Source organism: Molothrus ater, chromosome 27, assembly GCF_012460135.2.
Source record: "Molothrus ater isolate BHLD 08-10-18 breed brown headed cowbird chromosome 27, BPBGC_Mater_1.1, whole genome shotgun sequence".
NCBI lineage: Eukaryota > Metazoa > Chordata > Aves > Passeriformes > Icteridae > Molothrus > Molothrus ater.
In genome coordinates, this window is record NC_050504.2 from 3065886 (window position 1) to 3086676 (window position 20791).

General features: G+C 65.3%; 2 protein-coding genes across 2 annotated transcripts; one reads left to right on the forward strand and one right to left on the reverse strand.

The window, feature by feature from the left end:
* Positions 1–57: 57 nt before the first annotated feature.
* On the reverse strand, positions 58–6799 carry NR1D1 (nuclear receptor subfamily 1 group D member 1). The gene is made up of 8 exons (XM_036398806.2): positions 6704–6799; positions 3827–4168; positions 3659–3747; positions 3430–3574; positions 2304–2767; positions 1980–2165; positions 904–1114; positions 58–545 (listed from the first exon to the last, which is right to left on the reverse strand). Exons 1-8 carry the CDS (start codon positions 6729–6731, stop codon positions 346–348), a joined length of 1665 nt encoding a protein of 554 aa, XP_036254699.1. The 5' UTR covers positions 6732–6799; the 3' UTR covers positions 58–345.
* A 7216-nt stretch (positions 6800–14015) lies between these two features.
* MSL1 (MSL complex subunit 1) lies at positions 14016–20760 on the forward strand. Its single transcript, XM_036399104.2, has 8 exons — positions 14016–14195; positions 16801–17024; positions 17325–17707; positions 18387–18451; positions 18625–18692; positions 18946–19070; positions 19145–19217; positions 19355–20760. The coding sequence occupies exons 1-8, from the start codon at positions 14052–14054 to the stop codon at positions 19443–19445; spliced, it is 1173 nt and encodes a 390-aa protein (XP_036254997.1). The 5' UTR covers positions 14016–14051; the 3' UTR covers positions 19446–20760.
* The last annotated feature ends 31 nt before the right edge of the window (positions 20761–20791 follow it).

A 20791-nucleotide genomic window follows, 5' to 3' on the forward strand; every position in this document is an offset into this window, starting at 1 on the left:
AAACCAACCAACCAAACCCCCCCCCTCCCCGACCACCCTCTCCTCTAGACCCACCCACCCCCCCCAGCACGGCTCTGCATCCCACCCCCGGCCGCCAGAACGGGGGTGTCGGGGCGAGGGGACCCCCCCGGCGCTGCCAGCGGTGCCGTGGGGGTGGTGCCCGATTTGGGGTTGGGGTGGGAGGGGAGTCCCAGCATCCTGGCGCCCACCTCGGGGTGAATCCCTGCGAGTCCGACGGGCGCCACGGGGTCGGTGCTGCCCCGGGGGAGGGGGGGAGGTCTGTGTGTCCGTCCCCCCGCTGTGGTGTATGTACAGGGGTGCGCGGGAGGGGGATCCGGGGGGGCACTACTGGGCGTCGATGCGGAAGGAGAGCAGCTTCTCGGAGTGGAGGTTGTTGAGGGTGCGCAGGTCCGGCAGCTTCAGCAGCAGTTTGGTGAAACGCGAGGTCTCGGCCGGGCGCGTCTTCAGCACGAGGGCGCGCAGGGCCCGCAGCAGCGTCTCCTGCAGCTGCTCCACCGATGCCGTGTCCTCCATGCCCGAGCGGTCTGACGAGGCAGGGGAGGGGACACCTCAGTTCCACCCCCAAAACCTCCTGATCACACCCCAGCATCACCCCCATCTCAGCACTGAACCCCCTGATATTCCTTCCCCCTGTATCACCTCAGTGCCACCCAAATCCCATCCCTGAATGCCCCGAACACCCCACTAACCCCTGATCCCAGCCCCAAACCCCTCGATTCTTTTCCAAACTCCTCTGATCCCAGCCCCAAACCCCTCAATTCTTTTCCAAACTCCTCTGATCCCAGCCCCAAATCCCTCGATTCTTTTCCAAACCCCTCTTTACCAAACTCCTCTGATCCCAGCCCCAATCTCCTCAATGTCCCCAAATCCTCCCGTGCCCACCTGCTGAGACCAGGACAACGGCAGTGAAGAGCCCCAGCTCCTCGTCACTGAGCTCGAGGGCGCTGAGCTTCTCGCTGAAGTCGAACATGGCCCCCAGCAGGTCTCCCATGCCCATGGCCCACAGCTCCTCCAGCCCGTACCGCGTGCGGCTCATGAACGTCACCGTCTGCTCCTTCACGTCGAAGAGCGACGCAAAACGAACCATCAGCACCTGTGGGCAGGGGGCAGGATGTGGGACAGGGCACCAGGCAGAGCCACGGGCACCGTGCTTCATGCCAGGGACATCAGTCTCCATGTTACAGCTCCCAAATGTGGGGCACTGCCGTGCCATGGGGCACCAGGCAATGCCAGGGGCACTGTGCCGTGCCATGGGCTCTGTGATCCATATTGTGACCACCAAATGTGGGGTACCATGCCATGGGCACCGTGTGATGCCAGGGGCACTGTGTTTCATGCCACGGCTCCAAAATGTGGGGCACTGCCGTGCCACGGGGCACCAGGCAATGCCAGGGCATTGTGCTGTGCCATGGGCTCTGTGATCCATATTGTGACCACCAAATGTGGGGTACCATGCCATGGGCACTGTGTTACATGCCACAGCTCCCAAATGTGGGCCATTACAATGGGGCATGGGGCTTCATGTTAGCCCGGGGTCCCCAATTATGGGGTACCATGCCATGCCTGGGGCATCGTGCTCCATGCCACAGCTCCCAAAAGAGTGGCACTGCAGTGCCATGGGGCACCGTGTAATGCCAGGAGCACTGTGCTGCATGCCACAGCTCCTGATTGTGAAGCACTGCAGTGCTGCAGGGCTCCATGCCAGTCCTCAGGGCACTGTGCCATGACAGGGACACCGTGCTCTGTGCCACAGATCCCAAATGTGGGGCACTGCAGTGCTCTGAGGCACCAGGCAATGCCATGAGCGCCGTGGCTCTCAAATGTGGGGCACTGCAATGCCACGGGGCTCCTGCTGTGTTCTGGCCCACTGTTCCCATGCTTTGGGGCTCTGTGCCAGTCCATGGGGCACACTGTCAGTCTGTGGGGCACCATCAACTCCTCACCGTTCCAGGACGTACCTCAAAGGTGCCAGCCTTGAGCAAGGTGACCTGGTCGTGCTGGGAGAGCGCCTGGAAGCCGGGAATGTGCTTGGCGAACTCCACGACCTCGCGGACGGCGGGGGTGAAGCTGAGGGAGAAATCCTCCCAGATCTCCTGCACGGAGCGCCCGCTGCGCCCGGGCACGTGGCTGTTCATGGGGCACGCCTGCGGGGGAGCGGCGGTCAGCGGGCACCGGGGGCACCCCCGGGCTCTCCCCACGGGGGAGTGGGGCACGGACGAGGGGGTTAATGTGATTAGCGGCTAAAAATAGCCGGGGGGTGTGGGGGGAGCGGGAGCGCTCACCGGCAGGACGTCCTTGGGGCCGCGGGGCCAGGGGCACCCCCGCGGGGCCGGGGGCTCGGGATAGGCGGCGGGGCACAGCCGGGGCTCGGGGGGGCCGGGGGCCCAGGCGGGGGGCGCGTCCCAGCGCAGGAGGCCGCTGTCGCAGGCGGGAGGGGGTCCCAGCTTGTCGTGCGCGTAGATGAAGATCTCCTTGTGCGCCTTGGCCACCTGCGCGATGACATCCTCGGTGGCCCCGCCGGGGCTGGGCGAGCGGGGCGGCGTCAGCTGCTGGGGGAACTGGGAGAAGCAGGCGGGGGGGGCGAGCGGCGGGGGGCCGGGGGGCGCTGCGTGCCCCCCGCCCGCGGCGGGACCCTCGCCGGGCCCCGGCATCGGCGGTGGGGCGCTGGCCATGCCGCCCATGGCGCTCTGCATCTCCGCCAGCATCCGCTGCTTCTCCCGCTTGGGGATGCGCCCGAAGCGCACGGCTGAGGGGGGACACCGGGGTTAGGGGGACATCAGCGGCTGGCGGGGACACCCCCCTGCCCCACCAGACCTGCACCATGAGGGGCTGATGGGAGCAAGGCTGCATCCCTGCCCCGGGCTTGGACGGGACACGCAGCCCATCCCGGGAGGGGACACGGAGCCTTAAAAATGGGAAGACCCGGTCTGGAGGGGACCCAACATAGGGGGACCCATCCCGGGAGGGGACACGGAGCTTTTAAAATTGGAATACCGGGTGCTGGAGGGGACACTGAGCCCTGAACATAGAGGGACCCATCCCGGGAGGGATGTAGAGATCTGAGTAGTGGGGGAAGCATCCAAGGGAGGGACATACAGCCTCGATGTTGGGGGACCCGATGTGGGAGGGGATGCACAGCCCTGGCCATGGGGGGGACATGGAGCTCTGGGCACGGGGCACTCAGCCTTGGAAGGGACAAGCAGCCCCACATATGGGGGGGGTTCCAGGAAAGGGGGACACATCCCGTGGGACAGGCACAGCACCCAGCACAGGCGGGGGGAGCGGCTCCAGACGGGAGGTACAGCCCCGGAGACATCCCGGGAAGGGACCAGCTCGCTGGGCACGGAAAATCCCACCCCCGGAGGGAATCCCCGGCTCGGGACGTCACGAGGGTCGCTCCGAGCTCACCATCACGGGACATGCCGACCAGCAGGCACTTCTTGAAGCGGCATTGCTGGCAGCGGTTGCGGTTGATGCGGACGATAGAGCAATTCTCGTTCTTGAGGCACTTCTTGTACTGGATGTTCTGCTGGATGCTGCGGCGGAAGAAGCCCTGCGGGGCGAGCGGGGGGAATCACTGGGGGTCCCCGCAGTGGGACAGGGGCTCCGTGCCCCATCCCCGGCCCCATCCCGGTACCTTGCAGCCCTCGCAGGCGTGGACGCCGTAGTGGAAGCCGGAGGCGACGTCCCCGCAGACTTTGCAGAGCAGCACCATCCCGTTCAGCTCTGCGGGGCGACGGGGGTCAGCGGGGTCCAGGGATGAGGAGACCCCCCCGCCACCCCCCCCCCCGTGAGCCCCACTCACTGGTGACGGTGCTGCCGGCTTTGCTCGGCGAGCTGCGGCGCCGCTCGTCCGCGGGGACCGGCTGCACCCCGGGGAAATTCACCGAGGAACTGAACGAGGAGGAGGAGGAGGAGGAAGAGGATGACGAGGAGGAGGAAGGGGAGCCGTCTTCATGGGGGGCCAGCGTGGCTCCGCCATAGGCGCGGGAATCCTGGAGGGAGCCGGTGGGCGACGGTGGGAAGTAGGTGGGGAAGGGCTGCGAGCCCGACTGGGAGCTCCCGTTGGAGCTGTCGCTGCAGAGGGACACGGGGCTGGTGCGGGTGGGAGAGGCGCCGCTGGAGCCCACGTAGCTGATCACCCCACCTGCAGAGAGAAGGAACCACTCATGCACCGAGCTGGGCCGGGCTCAGCCTCCCCCGACTCACGGAGGTGGGTGGGATGCCCAGGGAAGCACCCCGAATCCATCGGCAATCAGGATCCGTGGGCATCCCGCGCAGCCACACGTGCACTGAGCTGTGCCAGGCTCAGCCTCTGCCAGCTGAGGAGGGGGAAACCCCTCGGAGGGCGATTGCAGCCCCGGGTGGGGTGGGATCCATAGGGAAGCATCCCATATCCACGGGCATCCCCGTGGGCCACTTATGCACTGAGCTCCACCAGGCACCGCGGGGGTGGGGGGGAAGCCCCGCAGAGGGGAATCGCAGCCCCACGCGGGGTGGGGTCTCCAGGGAAGCGCCCCGGATGCATCCCGGATCCGTGGATATCCCGCTGCGCCGCACGTGTGCCGCCCACCCTGAGTCAGGCACCGCACCCAGCGGCAGCCACGGGCCACGGCCCCACGTGGGACGGGGACAGCCGGGTTTATCCGGGTACGTGCCGGCTGGGGACACGGGCAGGGCACCCCGGAATTGCCTGCAGGAGGAATGTGGGCTGGGAACCGTCTGCAGAGGTGACATCAGGAGGTCACAGAGTTACTGCTGCCGTTCCTGGCTCGGTGCCTGCAGCTCCCGCCCCACAGCTCCCGGGACGGTGCCACGGCGCAGCCCCCCGGGACGGAGCCCCCACGGCACTGGGGTGCCCCCGGTGCAGCCCCCCCCCCATGGCACCGGGATGCTCCCAGCGCAGCGCCCCCAAACTGAGGGAGGTAAGTCCCCACTGCAGGACTGAGGAGCTGTGTGAGGACCCCCGAAAATGGGGAGAGCATGGTTGGGGGACACACGCGTGGCTCCTGGCTGAAGGCACAGTCGTTGTCACCCCACTCACGGGGCAGGGACAGCAGCACCGGGACACGACTCCGGGCTGGGACACGTGGATGGTGATGTCGGGGACACACGGGATCACCAGGGCCATGTGTCTCCCGCCGCACACGGTGCCGCTGGCACAGATGCCACGCGCCAGAGCCAGCTTGTCACCATCCCCCCTCACTGAACCACCTCCAAAGGGGGTCACCGAATTGGGGACAGTGGGTCCCACCTCCGGGGCAGCTGATCCTGGGGACACCCCGCTGCTAAGGCACCAAAATAATTGGGGGGATCCCCGCACCCCAAAGCTTTGGGACACTCGTTTTAGGATTTGAGGTGCGGGGATTCCCCAGAAAGGCTTGCCCCAGAGAGAGGGAAACTCTGTTGACCCCAAAACACAGGGAACCCCCCCCCAAACAGCCTCCCCGCAGCCCCCCCCAAGCTCAGGCGGCCTCACGCCGCCGCCCCACGTGCTCCAGCCGCACGTGGCCCCCCTAAACCCCGCCCCTTCACGCTTTACCACGCCCACCCTCCTCTCATTGGCCAAATTCCGCCCCGCCCCTTCTCGTTGCCCCGGAGACAGGGCCGCCCCCCCCCAATGAACGGCGGCGTCCCCAGTTCCGCGCGTGACGTCATCGCTGATGTCATGTGCCGACCAATGGGAGGGGGCGGGGCGGGGCTGAGGGGAAAACAAACTCCGCACGTGGCAGCGGCGGGGAGGGGGACACGTGCGGGGGGGGACACGGGGGAAGGGGGGGGGCACCGCCTCCGGTTCCCCCCCCCCCCCGCCCCCCCCCCCGGTGCGCAGGGAGCCCCGACACGCGCGGCACCGCCTCGGCCGTCCACGGGCTGCCCGGTCCCGTGGCCCTGGTGCCGCTGATAGGAACACCCCGCTCCCGCCGCAGTCTCCTCCGGTCACCCTGATCGCTCCCGCCGCCCGTACACACCGATCCCAGTGCGCTCCCGGTTCCTGGGACAGCCCGGTTCCGCTGCCCCAGGAGACAACACCCGGACCCACTTCACTCCCCTCCGGTTCCGCTGCCCAGGAGACAACAATCCCTGCTCTCACCCTTCCTAACCCCGCGTCCCGCACTCTCCGGCGTTCGGGAATCCTCGGTCCCGGTCTCCGGGACACCCGGGTCCCGCCGCGCTCCCCTCCGATCCCGCTGTCCGGGGCCTCCCGGAACACAGATCCCCGTTCTCAGCCTTCCTACCCCCGCGTCCCGCACGCTCCGGCGTTCGGGACACCCCAGTCCGGTCTCCATCCCTCCTGCCCCGATCACCGGAGCACCCCGGTGCCGGTGTTCACGTCGCCCTGGCGTGCAAGACGCCCGGTACCGGCGCGCAGCCCTCCCTACCCTCCTCCAGGGGACACCCCGGCCCCGCTGTCCGAGCCTTACCCCGCTCTGCAGGACCCCCCGGTCCCGGTAGGACGGAGTCCCGTTCCGGGACGCGGTCCCAGTGCGCATCCTGCCCGGTCGGGCGTGCGGGACCCCTCGGTCCCGGTGTCCGGACCCCTCCAACTCGCGTCTCAAGCGCGCAGCCCCTCTCCGCGGTCCCGGGGCGCTGACCCCCAATCCGCTCCGGTGCCGGGGACCGCTGCCGCTGCCGGTGCCCGCACAGTGGTCCCGGGGGTGGGGGGCTCCGGCGGGGCACTGACCTGTGCTGCCGGCCTCGGGGGCCGCCATCCTGTCCCGGCCCCGTGAGCCTCCCGGAGCGGAGCCGCGCCGAGCCGTGCCGCGCCGCCGCCCGGTGCGGGCTGTTGTGCGCCCGCCGCCCGCCCCGCCGCCCCCCGCACCGGCCGCGGCTGCGCACTGGGCCGCACGCGGCGCCGCCGCCTCCCCCATGTGATTCCCGGGGACAGCCTCGTGCCCCAGTGACACACTTTCCGCCGGCGGCCCCGGCCCCGCGCCGCCGCTGGGGAGCCCGGGCTCGGCGGGGACCCCCGCACCAGGGCCGCCTGACGGACCCCGCGGGGACCGGGACCTGCACCGGTAGCCGCACCGGGGGACACGGGGTGCCCCGTCGGGCAGCACAGCACGGTCCCCGCGCTGGGGACCCCCGGGCGCAGCGGTGTCCCCTGCACTGCGGACGCTTGGGTGCAGTACTTGACACATCTGTCACCTGGCACGGCACCATCCCCCCAGTCACGGCAGCGGCAGCCCTGTCACCTTGCACAGCGCTGTCACCTGCACTGGCAACACCTGAGCGCGGCACTGGCTGTCCCCTGCAGCGGGGACATCCAGGCACAGCACTGGCACTCAGCGTGGCACCTTCCCCTGGGGGATACCTGGGCACCGATGCCACCCCGCACAACACTGGGGACACCCAGGTACCTCTGTCACCCCTCAAAGCGCAGCCCATTGTCCTAGGGACACCCAGGTACCCCAGTAACCCCGCGTGGCACTGTCCCCCTGCACTGGGGACACTCAGCTATCCCTGTCACCCCACATGGCACCGTCTCCTGTGCCCACCTGTTCCAGCATGGCAGGGTGCCTGTGCATGGTACAGCCCCCGGCACGGCTGTCCCCCTGCCGATGGTCCCCTGCTGTCCCCACGCTGCCCACGGCGGGTGCCCGCTGTGGCACGTGCCTGGCATCCACATCCCAGCCTGGCCCCGCTCCTGGCTGCCGCGGGGGCTGCGGCAACGCCGTGCCAGGGCAGGCTTGGTGGCAGATCTGGGTCGCGGAGCCGGCCGGGGCCAGCCCAGCCCCGGTGGCACCGTGGGGGCTCCGTGGGTGCTCCTGCAGGAAGGTTTTGGGGGTGCCATGTGCCGAGCGCTGCCCTGGCACCCAGCCAGGAGGAGAAGGAGCCGAGCACGGATGTGCCAGCGCCGGGAAATCCTCCGAGCTCATCCCGCAGGAGGGGAGGCCTCCGGTGTCCCTGCGAAGTACCCAGGAGGGGCACCAGAGCTCTGCACCCCAAAGACCTCCTGGAACCCCCCAGCTGGCGGTGTCCGGGGCTTGCTGGGGGTGGTCCGGGATTTTGGGGCTCCCCAAGGCACTGGGGCAGTGGGAACACCCCGACACCCCACAGGACGTGCCCTTGCCCTGAGTCACGGGGCGGGTGCGCGGTGCCGCGGCACCTCCGGCCGGGAGAACCGCGGCAGCTCCCGGAAGGATGTGTGGGGCCAGGCTGGCACGGCCACGGGGGACCCGGGGGGGGCGCCCGGGTCCTGGGGTGCAGGGACCCGCGTGCCGGGACCGTGAGGTGCCCCCGGCCCCCGCAGCTCCTCGTTCCCCTCCCGGCACGTTCCCGGTGATTATCCGTGACTCAGCCGCGCGTCTGCATTGGGAAAACATCCCCGCGCACGGCGCTGCGGCGCACGACGCCTGTGATGCTCGCCTGAATCCCCGATCCCCCAGGAATCCCCGGGACGGGAGTGGGGCTGCGAGGGACGGGACAAATCTCTTGGGGTCTCTCTGTAGGGTCCCGCCGTGAGGCTGGGAACCCGGCACGGGGGGTCCTGGTGGAGGTGCTGGGAGCAGGGACCCCGGGCTGGGCACAGCTGGGAAATTTCCGGGATATCCCGACTCTGGGACCACCCATGGGGAGCAGAGCGAGGGAGAGGGGCCACCAAAGCCATCGGGACAGGGGGGTTCTGCCGCTGACGTGAGCCGGGAACGCCCCCAGAGGCCGGGTCTATGCCTGGGGGGGCTCCCCGCGGCTCCCTGTGCACCCCGTTATGGCAGCGCCCGTGCCAACCAGTCCAGGGCACGGAGGGGGCACCTGAACGCTCCTCAAAGTCGCCACATGCCAGATTCACCCCTAAATCCTGCACTTGCACGGATCTGTGCACCCCTGCAAGCCTAAACCCTGCATCCCTGCATCCTGCACCTTCAAACCCTGCACCCCCAAACCCTGCACCCCCAAACTCTGCATCCCTGCATCCTGCACCCCAAACTCTGCATCCCTGCGTCCTGCACCCCCAAACTCTGCATCCCTGCATCCTGCACCTTCAAACCCTGCACCCCCAAACCCTGCACCCCCAAACTCTGCATCCCTGCATCCTGCACCCCAAACTCTGCATCCTGCACCCCCAAACTCTGCATCCCTGCATCCTGCACTCCCAAACCCTGCACCTCTGCGTCCTGCACCCCCAAACTCTGCATCGCTGCATCCTGCACCCCCAAACCCTGCACCCCCAAACTCTGCACCCCCAAACCCTGCATCCCTGCATCCTGCACCCCCAAACTCTGCATCCTGCACCCCCAAACCCTGCACCCCTGCATCCTGCACCCCCAAACCCTGAATCCCTGCATCCTGCACCCCCAAACTCTGCGTCCTGCACCCCCAAACCCTGCACCCCCAAACCCTGCATCCCTGCACTTTCCTGGGGGCCCTGCAAGCCCTGATCCTGTCCCCCTGGATCCTGGACCCCCAAATCCTGCACTTCCCGGGGTCGTGCCAGGACCCCGCGGGGTACCCCCACCCGCCGTGGGGTGCCCGGAGTGCCGGGGGGGGCACACACCCCTCACCCCCTCCGTGCCACCGGCTGTGCCCCTGCCCTTCCCGTGCCGTGTACCCCCAGGTGCACCCCCTGCACCCCCCCACTTCCACAGCCCGCATTTCCCTCCTCTGCCACTGCTCCCGGGGGAAGGCGGCAGCGGAGGGGCGGTGGGGCCGGTGCCCGGTGCCGGTGCCCGGTGCCCGGTGCCCGGTGCCCGGTGCCGGTGCCGGTGCCGTGGCCGTGCCGCGTGACGCTCGCCCCGCTTCCCGGCCGGCGCCTGCGTGCCGAGGGTTTATTTTTACTCGGGGCTGGAGCCTTGTTTACCTTGTTGAACCTTTTCCAGGAAAAGGGGGGGGTGTCTCCGCCGGGACACCGGGTGTTCGTTCTTGCTTATCACCCCCTCGGCCCCCACGCTGGACACCGGGGGCTGACACGGGACAGGATCCCCAGCCCTGCACCCCCAGCCCCACTTGAGCACCCCCAGAGCCACCATGGGGCTGCAGCTGCCCTGTGGGTTTGGGGACACCGGGTCCAGCTGTGTCCCCGTGTCACCCTACACAGATCGAGCCTCAGTTTCCCCTCCGTAACTGCGCTTTGGGGGGCAACCAGAGGTGCTGGGTGCCACCCAATTTGGGGGTCCTGCACCCCCGACCCCCCTTTCATGTGTCCCCACTGGGGGGAAGGGTGGGGCAGGACCCCCAGTGCTGCTGTGGGGGCCAGGAGAGTGCTTGGAGGGTCGGTTTTGGGGTGGTTTTGGGGTGTTTTCCTGCAGGGAGCAGCCCTGGCTCGGCCCCCGGCTCTTGGCTGGGGCAGCAGTTCCCGCTGCCAGATTTGTCCTCCCTCCCCGGGAACGGGAAAAATCGGGTAAACAAGGCATTCCTGGCCCCGGGCGGGGCACCCCATGGCAGGTGGGGGCACCCCAAGACAGGCGGGGACACCCCGCGGTGTCCTGGCACTGCGGAATGGGGCAGAACGGTGTTGGGGTGCAGAGAGACCCCAGGAAGTGCAGGGTTTTGGGGTGCAGGGTTTGGGGATACAGGGACCCCCCCAGGAGGGTGCAGGAGTGCAGGATTGGGGGGAGCAGGAGCGCACAGATTGGTGGACGTGCGGGATTTAGAGATGAATGCACCCCGGGAGGTTGCGGGGACCCCAAAGGAATGCAGGATCAGGGGGTGTAGGGACCCCATTAGGATTTAAGGGTGCAGGGTCACAGGAAAGGTGCATTGGGATAGAGTTTAGGGAGTGTCAGGACCCCAGGAGGGTTCGGGGGCCCAGAAATTGGGGTGATCCTGTGAAATGGGGGTCCAAAAGGGGGGCAGGACGCCTGGGGGAGGGGGGACCCCAGTGTGTTCATCATGTGGGGGGGTCTGAGGAGCACCCCCAGGGGGAGTAGCCATGGCAGGCGGGGATCCCTCTCACCTGCCCCAACCCCCAAGATCTCACTGATGTTTGTGCTGATGTTTGTGTTCCCTCTGCAGCCTTGGGACCCCACGGCGGGGGGGGCAAAGGGGGGTAGGGGGCGGGACAGCACCGGGAACTCCTTCAGCCTCCACATCCCCCACCTCAGACCCACCACCTGCGATCCCTCCTCCCCTTTCCCGTTCCGCCGTCACCCCATGTTTGACCTTCCCAAAAGTCAAACCTGGGAGGAAGTGGGGAGGGGGCCACCCCATTAGCCCCCCCCTCCAAACCCACAGGTCACAGAGAGGCCACGGCGCCGCGGCCAGCGGCCGGGTTGGCATCAGTGCCAGCCCATGTGAGCGGGCTCCCTCCTCCTCCTCCTCCTCTTCCTCCTCCTCCTCCTCCTCCTCTCGCGGGGAGCCCTCTCCATGCGCGTCACGTGGCGCTGGCATGTGCGCCCTGCTCCATTTTTAGCCCCAGCAGCCTCCCTGCTGCAGAGCCATGTGCGGGCGGGTGCCGGCCGGCACGTGGGCCTGCCGCAGCGGGCACCGGCACCGGCACCGGCCCCGGCACCGGCACCGGCCCGGGCACGGCGGGGACACGGCACCCGTGTGTGCGGACAGGGACGTGTGTGTGTGTGTTTGTGTGTGTGTGTGTGTGTGTGAGGGAGCACAGCCAGGCGTGTGTGTGAACATGGCTCTGTGTGTGAACACTGTCATGCATGTGAACATGGTAATGTGTGTGAACATGGCTCTGTGTGTGTGTGAACATGACCACTTTGTGTGTGCAAACATGGCTCTGTGTGCGTGTGAGCACTGTCATGTGTGTGACCATGGTCGTGTATGTGTGTGAACATGACCACTTGTGTGTGTGTGTGAACATGGCTCTGTGTGTGTGTGAGCACTGTCATGCATGTGAACGTTTTTCTGTGTGTGTCATCATGGTCACACATGTATAAACATGGCTCTATGTGTTTGTGTGTACATGGCTATGTGTGAATATGGCTGTGTGTGTGTGTGAGCACTGTCATGCATGTCAGCATCACTGTATGTGTGTCAGCATGGTCACATGTGTGTGAACATGGCTCTGTGTGTTTGAGCACAGTCATGTGTGAACATGGTAATGTGTGTGAACATGGCTCTGTGTATCAACCCGGTCATGTGTGTGTGAGCACAGCCACATGTGTGTACAAACACAACACAGCCACACATGTACAGCCAGGTTATGAATACAAGAACGGCCACACACGTGTGTAACACAGAGCCCACCATGGCTCTGTGTATGAGAATGGCCACACACGTGTGTAAACAGAGATGTGTGTGTGTTTGAGCACAGCCACGCAGGGGGACAAACACTGCCACCCCTGTGGGTGACCACAATCACACGGGGGTGACAACCACAGCCCCCCCCGTGTCTGAACAACACCCACCCATGTGCACACACCACTGGCAGGGCTTGATGTGACCCATGGCACAGCAGGAACCTCGGAGGGGCTTCCCCAGTGCCACACGGCGGGGGTGGCACCGCCACTGTGACCCGGCCACCAGGAGCAGGGGCACCCTGACGCTGGCAGGGGGGTGGGTGAAGGGGGATCTCCCCCCGCGGGTGTTTGCGTGTCCCTGAACGCAGCTCTGCAGAGGGAGGCACGTCCCCCACGTGTCCCCTGTGCGTCCCCAGCACGTGCCACGCGTGTCCCCTGTGTGTCCCCGGTGACACGGCCCCGTGTGCTGCGGGAGGGGTGGAGTTTCAGCCGGGAGAGGGAGAAATGCTCCTCCGAGTGTGTTTGTGTGTTTGTGTGTGTGTGTACGTGTACATACATGTCGGTACGCGTCCATATGCGTGCCTGCAGTCCGGGCTGTGCGTGTGCATGCATGAGTGTGCATGAGTGTGCATGAGTGTGCATGAGCGTGCATGAGTGTGCTCCGGGACCGCAGTCGGGGGCGCTGAGCACGGGCTGCAGTGTCTGCGGGCTGCGCCTGTGCTGCAGCGGGGGCTGCGCTCGCTCGCTGCAGGGGGACACGCGTGTGCGTGTGCGTGTCCGTGCACGCACGAGTGTGCTGGGGCTGCAGCCTCTGCAGGGGGGTGCTGCGGACTTTGCGTGTGTGTGTGTGTGTGTGTGTGTGTGTGTGCGTGTGTGTGTGTGTGCTCTTGTACACGTCCAGCAGGAACTGCAGAGCTCTGTGTGTGCATGGGGGGGGGGGGTGGTACAGCCCCCGTGGGGGGGTGTGCGCCTACGGGGAGGTGCGGACCCCCAGAATCACAGCACAGCTCGCCCATCCCCGGCCCTTCCCGCGTGGGGGGGCTCATAGCTCGGGGCCCCTTTGTGTGGTCCCCCCGCCGCTCCGTGTCCCCTCCCGCCACGGGACCGGCCCGTGACCCGAGCCCCCCCCGTGGGGCGGGAAGCCGCTACCGCCACTCTCGGGGGCCCCCGAGCGGCCGCCCCCGGTACTGCGGCGCGGGACCCCCGCCTCACGCGTGTCCGCGTGTCGCGACCACCCCCCCCCCACCCCGGCCCGGCCCGGGGGGAGCGGCGCGGGTCGGCACCGCCCCGGGGGTCCCCAGGCGGGGACCGGCCCCGCTCCTCACCCCCGGGGATCCCACCGCCCCCACCGCCGCCGGCGCATGCGCGCCGAGCCCCGTTCGCCGGTACCCGGGGTCCCGTGCCCGGTACCGACCCCCGCCCCGCCGCCCCCCCGCGCGGCTCATCCCCGCGCGGGTCATCCCCGGGCCAGGGGCCGCTCCGCGCCGATGCCCCCGGCGCCCCCCGCGCCGCCGCCCCGCGGTGCCGGCGGGCGGTAACGGGGGCCCGGCCATGCGGTCCACGGCGTTCCGGGGGGGCGGGCGGCGGCGGCCCGAGGGGGCGGGCGGGGAGGAGGAGGAGGAGGAGGGGGAGGAGGGGGAGGAAGGCCCCGCTCCGCCGGCCCGGCGGCCCCGGGCCCCGCCGCCGCTGGGGGCACACACGGGCCGCGGCTGCGGGGTGGCGGAGCGGGAGCGGAGCGGGGCCGCGGCGGGGCCGGCGGCCGGCGGGGGCAGGGCCGCGGCGGGGGATGCGGGCGGGCTGCCCGGGGAGGCGGCGGCGGCGGGGCCGGGAGCGGGGCCGGGGCCGGGAGCGGGGCCCGCGGAGCCGGGGAAGCGGCGGCCCGCGGCCCGCGCAGCGATGGGCGCCGGCGGAGGGTCGCCCGGGCAGGCCGCCTGCCTGCGGCAGATCCTGCTGCTCCAGCTGGACCTGATCGAGCAGCAGCAGCAGCAGCTGCAGGCCAAGGAGCGGCAGATCGAGGAGCTCCGGGCCGAGCGCGACACGGTACAGGCGGGGGAACGGAGCGGGGAGGGGGGGGGCGCACCGGGGGGAACGGGGAGGTGGGCGGGAATGCGGCGTGGAAGGGGTTAACTCCCGCCAAGGTTAACTCCTCCTTGGGTTTAACCCACCCCCCCCCAGATTGAACCCACTGCCCTGTGGGGTGACCCCCCCCCCCCCAGGGTTAATTCCCCTTTAGGTTTAACCTCCCTCAGGTTTACCCTCCCCACCATGGGGTGACCCCCACCCTAGGGTTAACCCCCTCTACGTTTAACGCCCTCCTATGGGGTGACTCCCCCCATGGGGCGATCCCCACTAGATTTAACCCCCCCCTAGCTTTAACACCCCCCCGTAGAGTGATGCCACCTCCCTTTAGGGTTAATGGCTCCCCAACACCACCCAGGGGTCCCTGGGATTGTGGTAGAGTTCTGCCCACCAACAGTAAAGTTCTCACACCCCGTGACACCCAAGGGGTTAATGCTGCCCTCCTTTTTGGGGGTTCATACCCCCCCTTTTTTGGGGGTTACTACCCCACTCTTTGGAGGTTAATACCCCACTCTTTGGCGGTTGATTTCACTTCTCTTTTTTTTTATTTCCGTCCCCTCAATGCTTAATTTACACCCTCCCCTTGTTGGGGTTAATACCCCCCTTATTGGGCCAATTCCCCCCCTTTTTGGGGGATGATTTCACCTCTTTTTTGGGGGTTAATTCAGTGCCCTCTTTGGGGGTTAATGGGCCCCCTTCTTTGGGGGTTAATTCCACCACCTCATTAAGGGTTAATTTTGCACTCCATGGGAGTTAATGCCCCCCACCTTTGAGGGTTAATTCTTTGGGGTGAATGCCCCTTTTCCTTTGGGGGTGAATTCCACCTCTCTTTGGGGGATAATTCCATCCCATTGAGGGTTAATGTCCACCCCTCTTTGGGGGTTAATTCTGCACCCCATGGCAGTTACTGCCCCCCTATTTGAGGGTTAACTCTGCTCCCTTCGAGGGTTAATGCCCCCCCTTTTTTGGGGGGTTAATGTCCCCCCATAGGGGTTAACGTCCAACCCCCTTGGGGGTTAATGTGCCCCTCATGGCAGTTAACCTGCTCCCCCCCTCCCCGTGGCACCCCAGGGGTTAATTCCCCCCCTCTTGGCTGTTAATGCCCCACATGTTCTCCCCTCGTGGGGGAGGCCCCCCCTCGGGAGTTACCGTGCCTCCCTTTGGGGGTTCACCACCCCCGCTGGCATCCCAGGGGTTAATACCCCCCCCCTTGGGTGTTACTGTTCTCCCCCCGTGGCACTCCAGGGGTTAATCCCCCCCTCTTTGAGAATTCCCTCATTGGAGGCATCTGGTACTCGGGGGGGGGGGGGTTACAGAACCGCCCTGGGGGGGGGGGTTAATGGGTTAATGCTCCCCTCACTAAAGGGTTAAACACAATTCTGCCCCCCCCCACCCCCCCATCCCACCCTGGGGGTCTCTGCCGACCGCAGGGCTGGGCTCCCCCCCTCGGGGGTCGCGGGTGCCCCCGGGGGTCGCAGCCCCCCCCAGACAAAGCGGCGGGGGCACAAAGGGCGGGGGCGGGGCGGGGGTTAACGGGCCGCCGCCCGTTACCGTGGCGACCGTGCGGGGGGGTGGGGGGGGGACCTTAAAGGAGCCGCGTCACCGGGCGGGACACGGCCACAGGGGATGTCGCCTCTCGCTGCTGGGGCCACCTCGGGGATTTGGGGTCCATCACAGCCATGAGAGGCTGCCAGCCTTGGGGGGGGGGACACTGTGGGGTCCCCACAGCTGTGCTCCTCCTTCCCCCCCTACCTCCCCCCACCACGTGTGTCCTGTGTCACCCCAGAAATGCCATGTGTGCCCCCCCCCCCGCATTGTCCCCACCTGCGTTGTCCCCCCATGGGTGCTGTGTCACCCCACAGATGCTGAGTGTCCCCCCCACAGCCATGGGTCACTCCCCCTGCCAGCCCCACAGCCCTGTGGCCGTGTGCCACCAGCAGCAGTGGTGGCCGTGCCCAGCTGCAGTCAGTGGTGGTGTCAGCAGTGGTGGCCCCGTTTGTGGCAGGAAGGACAGGGACACCCCACGTGGTGTCACCGCAGGCAATGCCGCGTCCCCCAACATGGAGGAGCCGCACTGTGGCAAGTCCGTGATGGGACTTGAGGGGCAGAGCCTCCCCGGGTGACACTGCTGGAGACATGGGACTGCCACACCCTGTGTGCACTGGGCTCTGCTCCCCAAAGCTGGGCCCCCCACAGCCACACCTTTGGGAGGTGCTGTCCAAAACCAGTGCTGGGGATAGCTGGGGGCAGGTGACCATGGGCAGGGGAAACCAGGTGCTCTTTAAACCCGCAGCTAATTGCAACCCCCTTTCTCCATCCTGCATCCTCGAGGAGGACACATAGAGATTTTGGGACCCCCAAAAACTCTGCTTTCTGCTGCCCCATCTCTGGAAGTATTCCGGGCTGGGTTGGACAGGGCTTGGAACGGCTGGGATAGTGGAAGATGTCCTTGTAGCAGGAGAAGCAGACAGAGAGTGGCCATTTTGGGCTGTCCATTGGCAGCTGCCCTGGGGTGCCCAGGGGGTGACCCCAGCCCGAGGTGAGCCCTCCCTGCTCTGCCTTGCAGCTCCTGGCGCGCATCGAGCGCATGGAAAGGCGGGTGCAGCTGGTGAAGAAGGACAGCGAGCGGGAGAAGCACCGCATCTTCCAGGGCTTTGAGGTGGATGAGAAGCCTGAGGCAGAGGCCTGTGAGAAGCTGCCTCTGGAGTGTCCCCAGGAGCTGCTGGAGCCTCCCCCGACCCTGCAGCCCAAGCACTTCCCCTACGGCAGGAACGGGAAGGGGCATAAAAGGTACAGAGTGCACGGGGGGGGCTGCGTGGGGAGGAGGGGGGACACTCCCTATGGCTTCACCTTTGAGGTGTTTGGAGAGGCCACCCAGTACCAGGAACACATCCCTGTGTCAAGGAGAACCTCAAGAAAGCCTGTGTGGGGAGTGCAGGGTCACAAAATCCTGGGGAAACCCCTCTGTAAATTGCTTAAATCTGGCCCTGGTGCAGCAACCCTGGTTTGGGGGTGCCAGGAGCCCCCCACAGCGTCCCTGGTGCAGAGCGAGGATCCATGTGCCTGGCTCAGCTCTTCTTCCTCCTGCAGGAAGCCAACATTTGGGAGCACAGAGAGGAAGACGCCTGTGAAAAAACTAGTGTCAGAATTCTCCAAAGTGAAGAGTAAAACTCCAAAACACTCCCCGGGGAAGGAGGAATCGGGCGGCTCCTTGGCTGAAACTGTTTGTAAACGAGAACTGCGGAGCCAAGAGACTCCGGAAAAAACCCGCTCGCTCCTGGAGACCCCACTGAGAGCATCAGCCCCACCCAAGGGTCCTGGCACTCACCCCAAGGAGAAAAGCTTTGTCAGTGAGGCCGACGACCTGCCCTACCTGTCCACCACAGAAATGTACCTGTGCCGCTGGCACCAGCCGCCCCCGTCGCCGCTGCCGCTGCGGGAGCCTTCCCCCAAAAAGGAGGAGACTGTAGCAAGTAAGGATGGAGAGAATGATGGAGAAGCTGCTGGGCTCGGCCAGCCTGGGAGCAGGGCTCAGCACCCTCATTCTCAATCTGGGAAAGGGCTCCCACATTCCCAAAGGGAGTGCCCCTGGTGGTGGAGAGGTGCCATGCTGCTGGCTCCTTCCACTGCGGTGGGTGCTGGCTCTGGGCTGTCCCAAATCTCTTCTTGGGCTCACCCCGCTCTGGGCAGGGCTCCTGGCTGGTGTCTGGTGGAGCAGCTTCCTGTGGGTGGGTGGGAAATGTGTCTATGGCTCATGCCACAGTGACACAGCACTGGGGTCACCTGCTGTCCCCAAATCCCAAAGCCCAGCGAGGTTGGTGCCAGCGCTGGGAACTGGGCTGTGCCAGGTGGCTCAGCACTGTGGCTCAGACAGAGCCTGGCGCATGCCTGGGAGTGCCTCAGCTTTGCTTGTGTGCTTGGCTAAGGGGGTGGAGATCAGCTCTGCTGCCCTGTGGCTGGCTGGGGATGGGGGGTGGTCACATGGTTGTCAGCCAGATGGCCACTGCTGGCTCAGGATGGGGATTTGGGGCATCCCAAGCCGTGCTCCAAGGAGAAGGATGGGCAGGAAGGGAGTGTGGACGTGGTGGGATGGTGCAGAGGGTGGCTGTGGGGATTCTGGTGTGGGCTAACTCCCTTCTCCTTGTCCTGCAGTTCCGTCTTGGAGGGACCATGTCGTGGAGCCCCTGAGAGACCCCAACCCCTCGGACCTCCTGGAGGTACATGAGCCATCAGTGGTGCCACAGGGGCTTTCCAGGGGCTGTCCCCCACTCCCAGAGCTGGTGGCATCTCGTCCCCTCGTCCAGCACAAACCCCATCTGTGGCTGGGAGGCTGAGGTGGGGGGATCTGGCCCTGGGATGATGCACTGATCCCTGTCTGGTGTCATTGCAGAACCTGGACGACAGCGTCTTCTCCAAACGGCACGCAAAGCTGGAGCTGGATGAGAAACGAAGGAAAAGGTTGGAGCAAAGGGGGTCTGGAGTCCCAGTCTTACAGGGGAGGGTCCTGGGGTGTCACCTGGAGCAGGGGGCAGAGCAGGGTGCAGCTGGGATGGGCACCAGGAATGTTGCAGGAAGAGGGATGCTCTCACATCACTGGCAGCCAGTGCAGCCCTGTGATCACTCTCTCTCTGCTGAGGGAGGGGTTCTGGTCTCTGGGGGAGTGTGGCTCTGCCCCACAGCTCCTCACTTTCCCAGCCATCCTCTTTTCCAGGTGGGACATCCAGCGGATCAGGGAACAGAGAATCCTACAGCGGCTGCAGCTCCGAATGTACAAAAGGAAAGGGATTCAGGAGTCGGAACCTGAAGTTACCTCATTTTTCCCTGAGCCAGATGATGGTGAGGCTTGGGAAGGGGGTGTCAGGGGTGGGGTACAGGCTGGGGGTCTCACACTCTCTGGTGTCTCTCCACAGTGGAAAGTTTGCTCATCACCCCTTACCTGCCCGTCGTCGCCTTTGGCCGGCCCTTGCCCAAACTGACCCCACAGTGAGTACTGGGGGCAGGAGGGGATGGGGCTGGGGAGTGCCAGTGTCACTCCTAACAAGGCACCCTGCCCATTTTGGGTCTCGATGGTGCCATTTTGGGTCAGGATGGTGCCGCAGTGACACCAGCTGTGCCCACAGGAACTTCGAGCTGCCCTGGCTGGACGAGCGCAGCCGCTGCCGGCTGGAGGTGCAGAAGAAGCAGACACCACACCGGACCTGTCGGAAATAAGGGAGATCCTGAGAGCTCCAAACACCTCCAGGAGCTCCAACCACCTCCAGGAGCTCCATCCTCAGGAGCTCTGAACACCTCTAAGGCAGCAGAAGCTCTGCCATCAGCGGGTCACCACCAGCTGCTGCCTGCTCCGTGCTGACGGATGGTTTCGTTCTTCTGCGATCCCAAGTTTTGTTCGTTGGGTTTTGGAACGTTTCCCGGACTCATCCCCCGCACTGGCACCGCCTTCCCAGTGCCACCAGCCTGCAGCTCCACTCCTGGGGGCACTGGGTGGATCCCAGCCCCATCCTTGAGTCCCCTGTGTGCCACCCCTGCACTCCACAGCCCGTGGCCTTGGGATCTGGGGCTCTCCCGTGTCCAGTGGGAGCACGGGGATGACCAGCACCAGATCCCGTGTCTGGGGGTGCCACATCCCCCGGGACTCACCCGCTGCTGCCTTCATGTTGTGTTTAGTTAGAGAGCAGGATAAACAGCGGATTGTGTTGGAACCAGCTGGGAACTGGGAAGCGCCTGGGATTCTCTTTTGGGGAGGTTTTCCCCCCTCTTTGGTGGTTTTCCTCTCTGGAGTGGGGTTGGCGGGGGCAGAAGGGAGAGTTAAAAAGCAAAAATTTCCTTTTTTTTTTTTTTTTTTTTTGTGAAATAGAAACCCTGTGCGCACAATTTGGGGGGTTTTAATGGTTTTTTTAAAATGTAATTTAAATGTTTTGAGGCGGGCAAGGGGTTTGCTGTGAGGGGGGGCGATTATTGCCTGTCCGAGCCCCTGGGTGCTGCTGGACCCTCTTGGTGCTGGATGGGTGGGGAGGGGGCTCCATGGGTGGGGGCTCCATGTGTCCCTTTTCCTCTTTTTTCTCCCTATCTCCCTTTTTCCTCCTATCTCTTCCTTTTTTTTCACCTTCCCCCCCTTTTTCCACATTTTTTCCCCATTTTTTTCCCTCCCTACACTGAGCCTGTGCCCCCCCAGTCTTACCCCCCACTGCCCCCCTCTCTATAATTAACCCCGAGCTTATTGAACGCCGAAAAACTCGTTTACAAAAAAAAAAAATTAGCAAAAAAAAAAAAAAAACTTTAAGAAAAACAAACCTAAAAAAAAAAAAAAACTTAAAAACCCGGAAATTGTTAAAAAAATCGATAAAGTTCTAAAACCGCCGAGTTCTAAACAAACGTTACGGGGAGGGGGTGGGGTCACTCGCGGACACGCCCGCTCGCTGGTTTTATTTTATTATTTTTTATTGCTTTTCGTTGTTGGTTATATATTTTTTCTTCGTTGGTTTTTTTTTTGGTTTTTTTTTTTACAATAAACAAGGAAAAGGCCGCTGGGTGCTGATGATTTACCCGCCCTCGGG

Bases quoted from the DNA above. Each gene is read 5' to 3' on its own strand.
- NR1D1 (XM_036398806.2), bottom strand. From the start codon at position 6,731: ATGGCGGCCCCCGAGGCCGGCAGCACAG. The intron at 3,748-3,826 runs GTGAGTGGGGCT...GTCGCCCCGCAG, and splicing joins AGCCGGCAGCACCGTCACCA to AGCTGAACGGGATGGTGCTG. The intron at 2,768-3,429 runs GTGAGCTCGGAG...GTCCCCCCTCAG, and splicing joins GGTCGGCATGTCCCGTGATG to CCGTGCGCTTCGGGCGCATC.
- MSL1 (XM_036399104.2), top strand. From the start codon at position 14,052: ATGGGCGCCGGCGGAGGGTCGCCCGGGCAGGCCGCCTGCCTGCGGCAG. The intron at 17,708-18,386 runs GTAAGGATGGAG...CTTGTCCTGCAG, and splicing joins AAAGGAGGAGACTGTAGCAA to TTCCGTCTTGGAGGGACCAT. The intron at 19,218-19,354 runs GTGAGTACTGGG...CTGTGCCCACAG, and splicing joins TTGCCCAAACTGACCCCACA to GAACTTCGAGCTGCCCTGGC.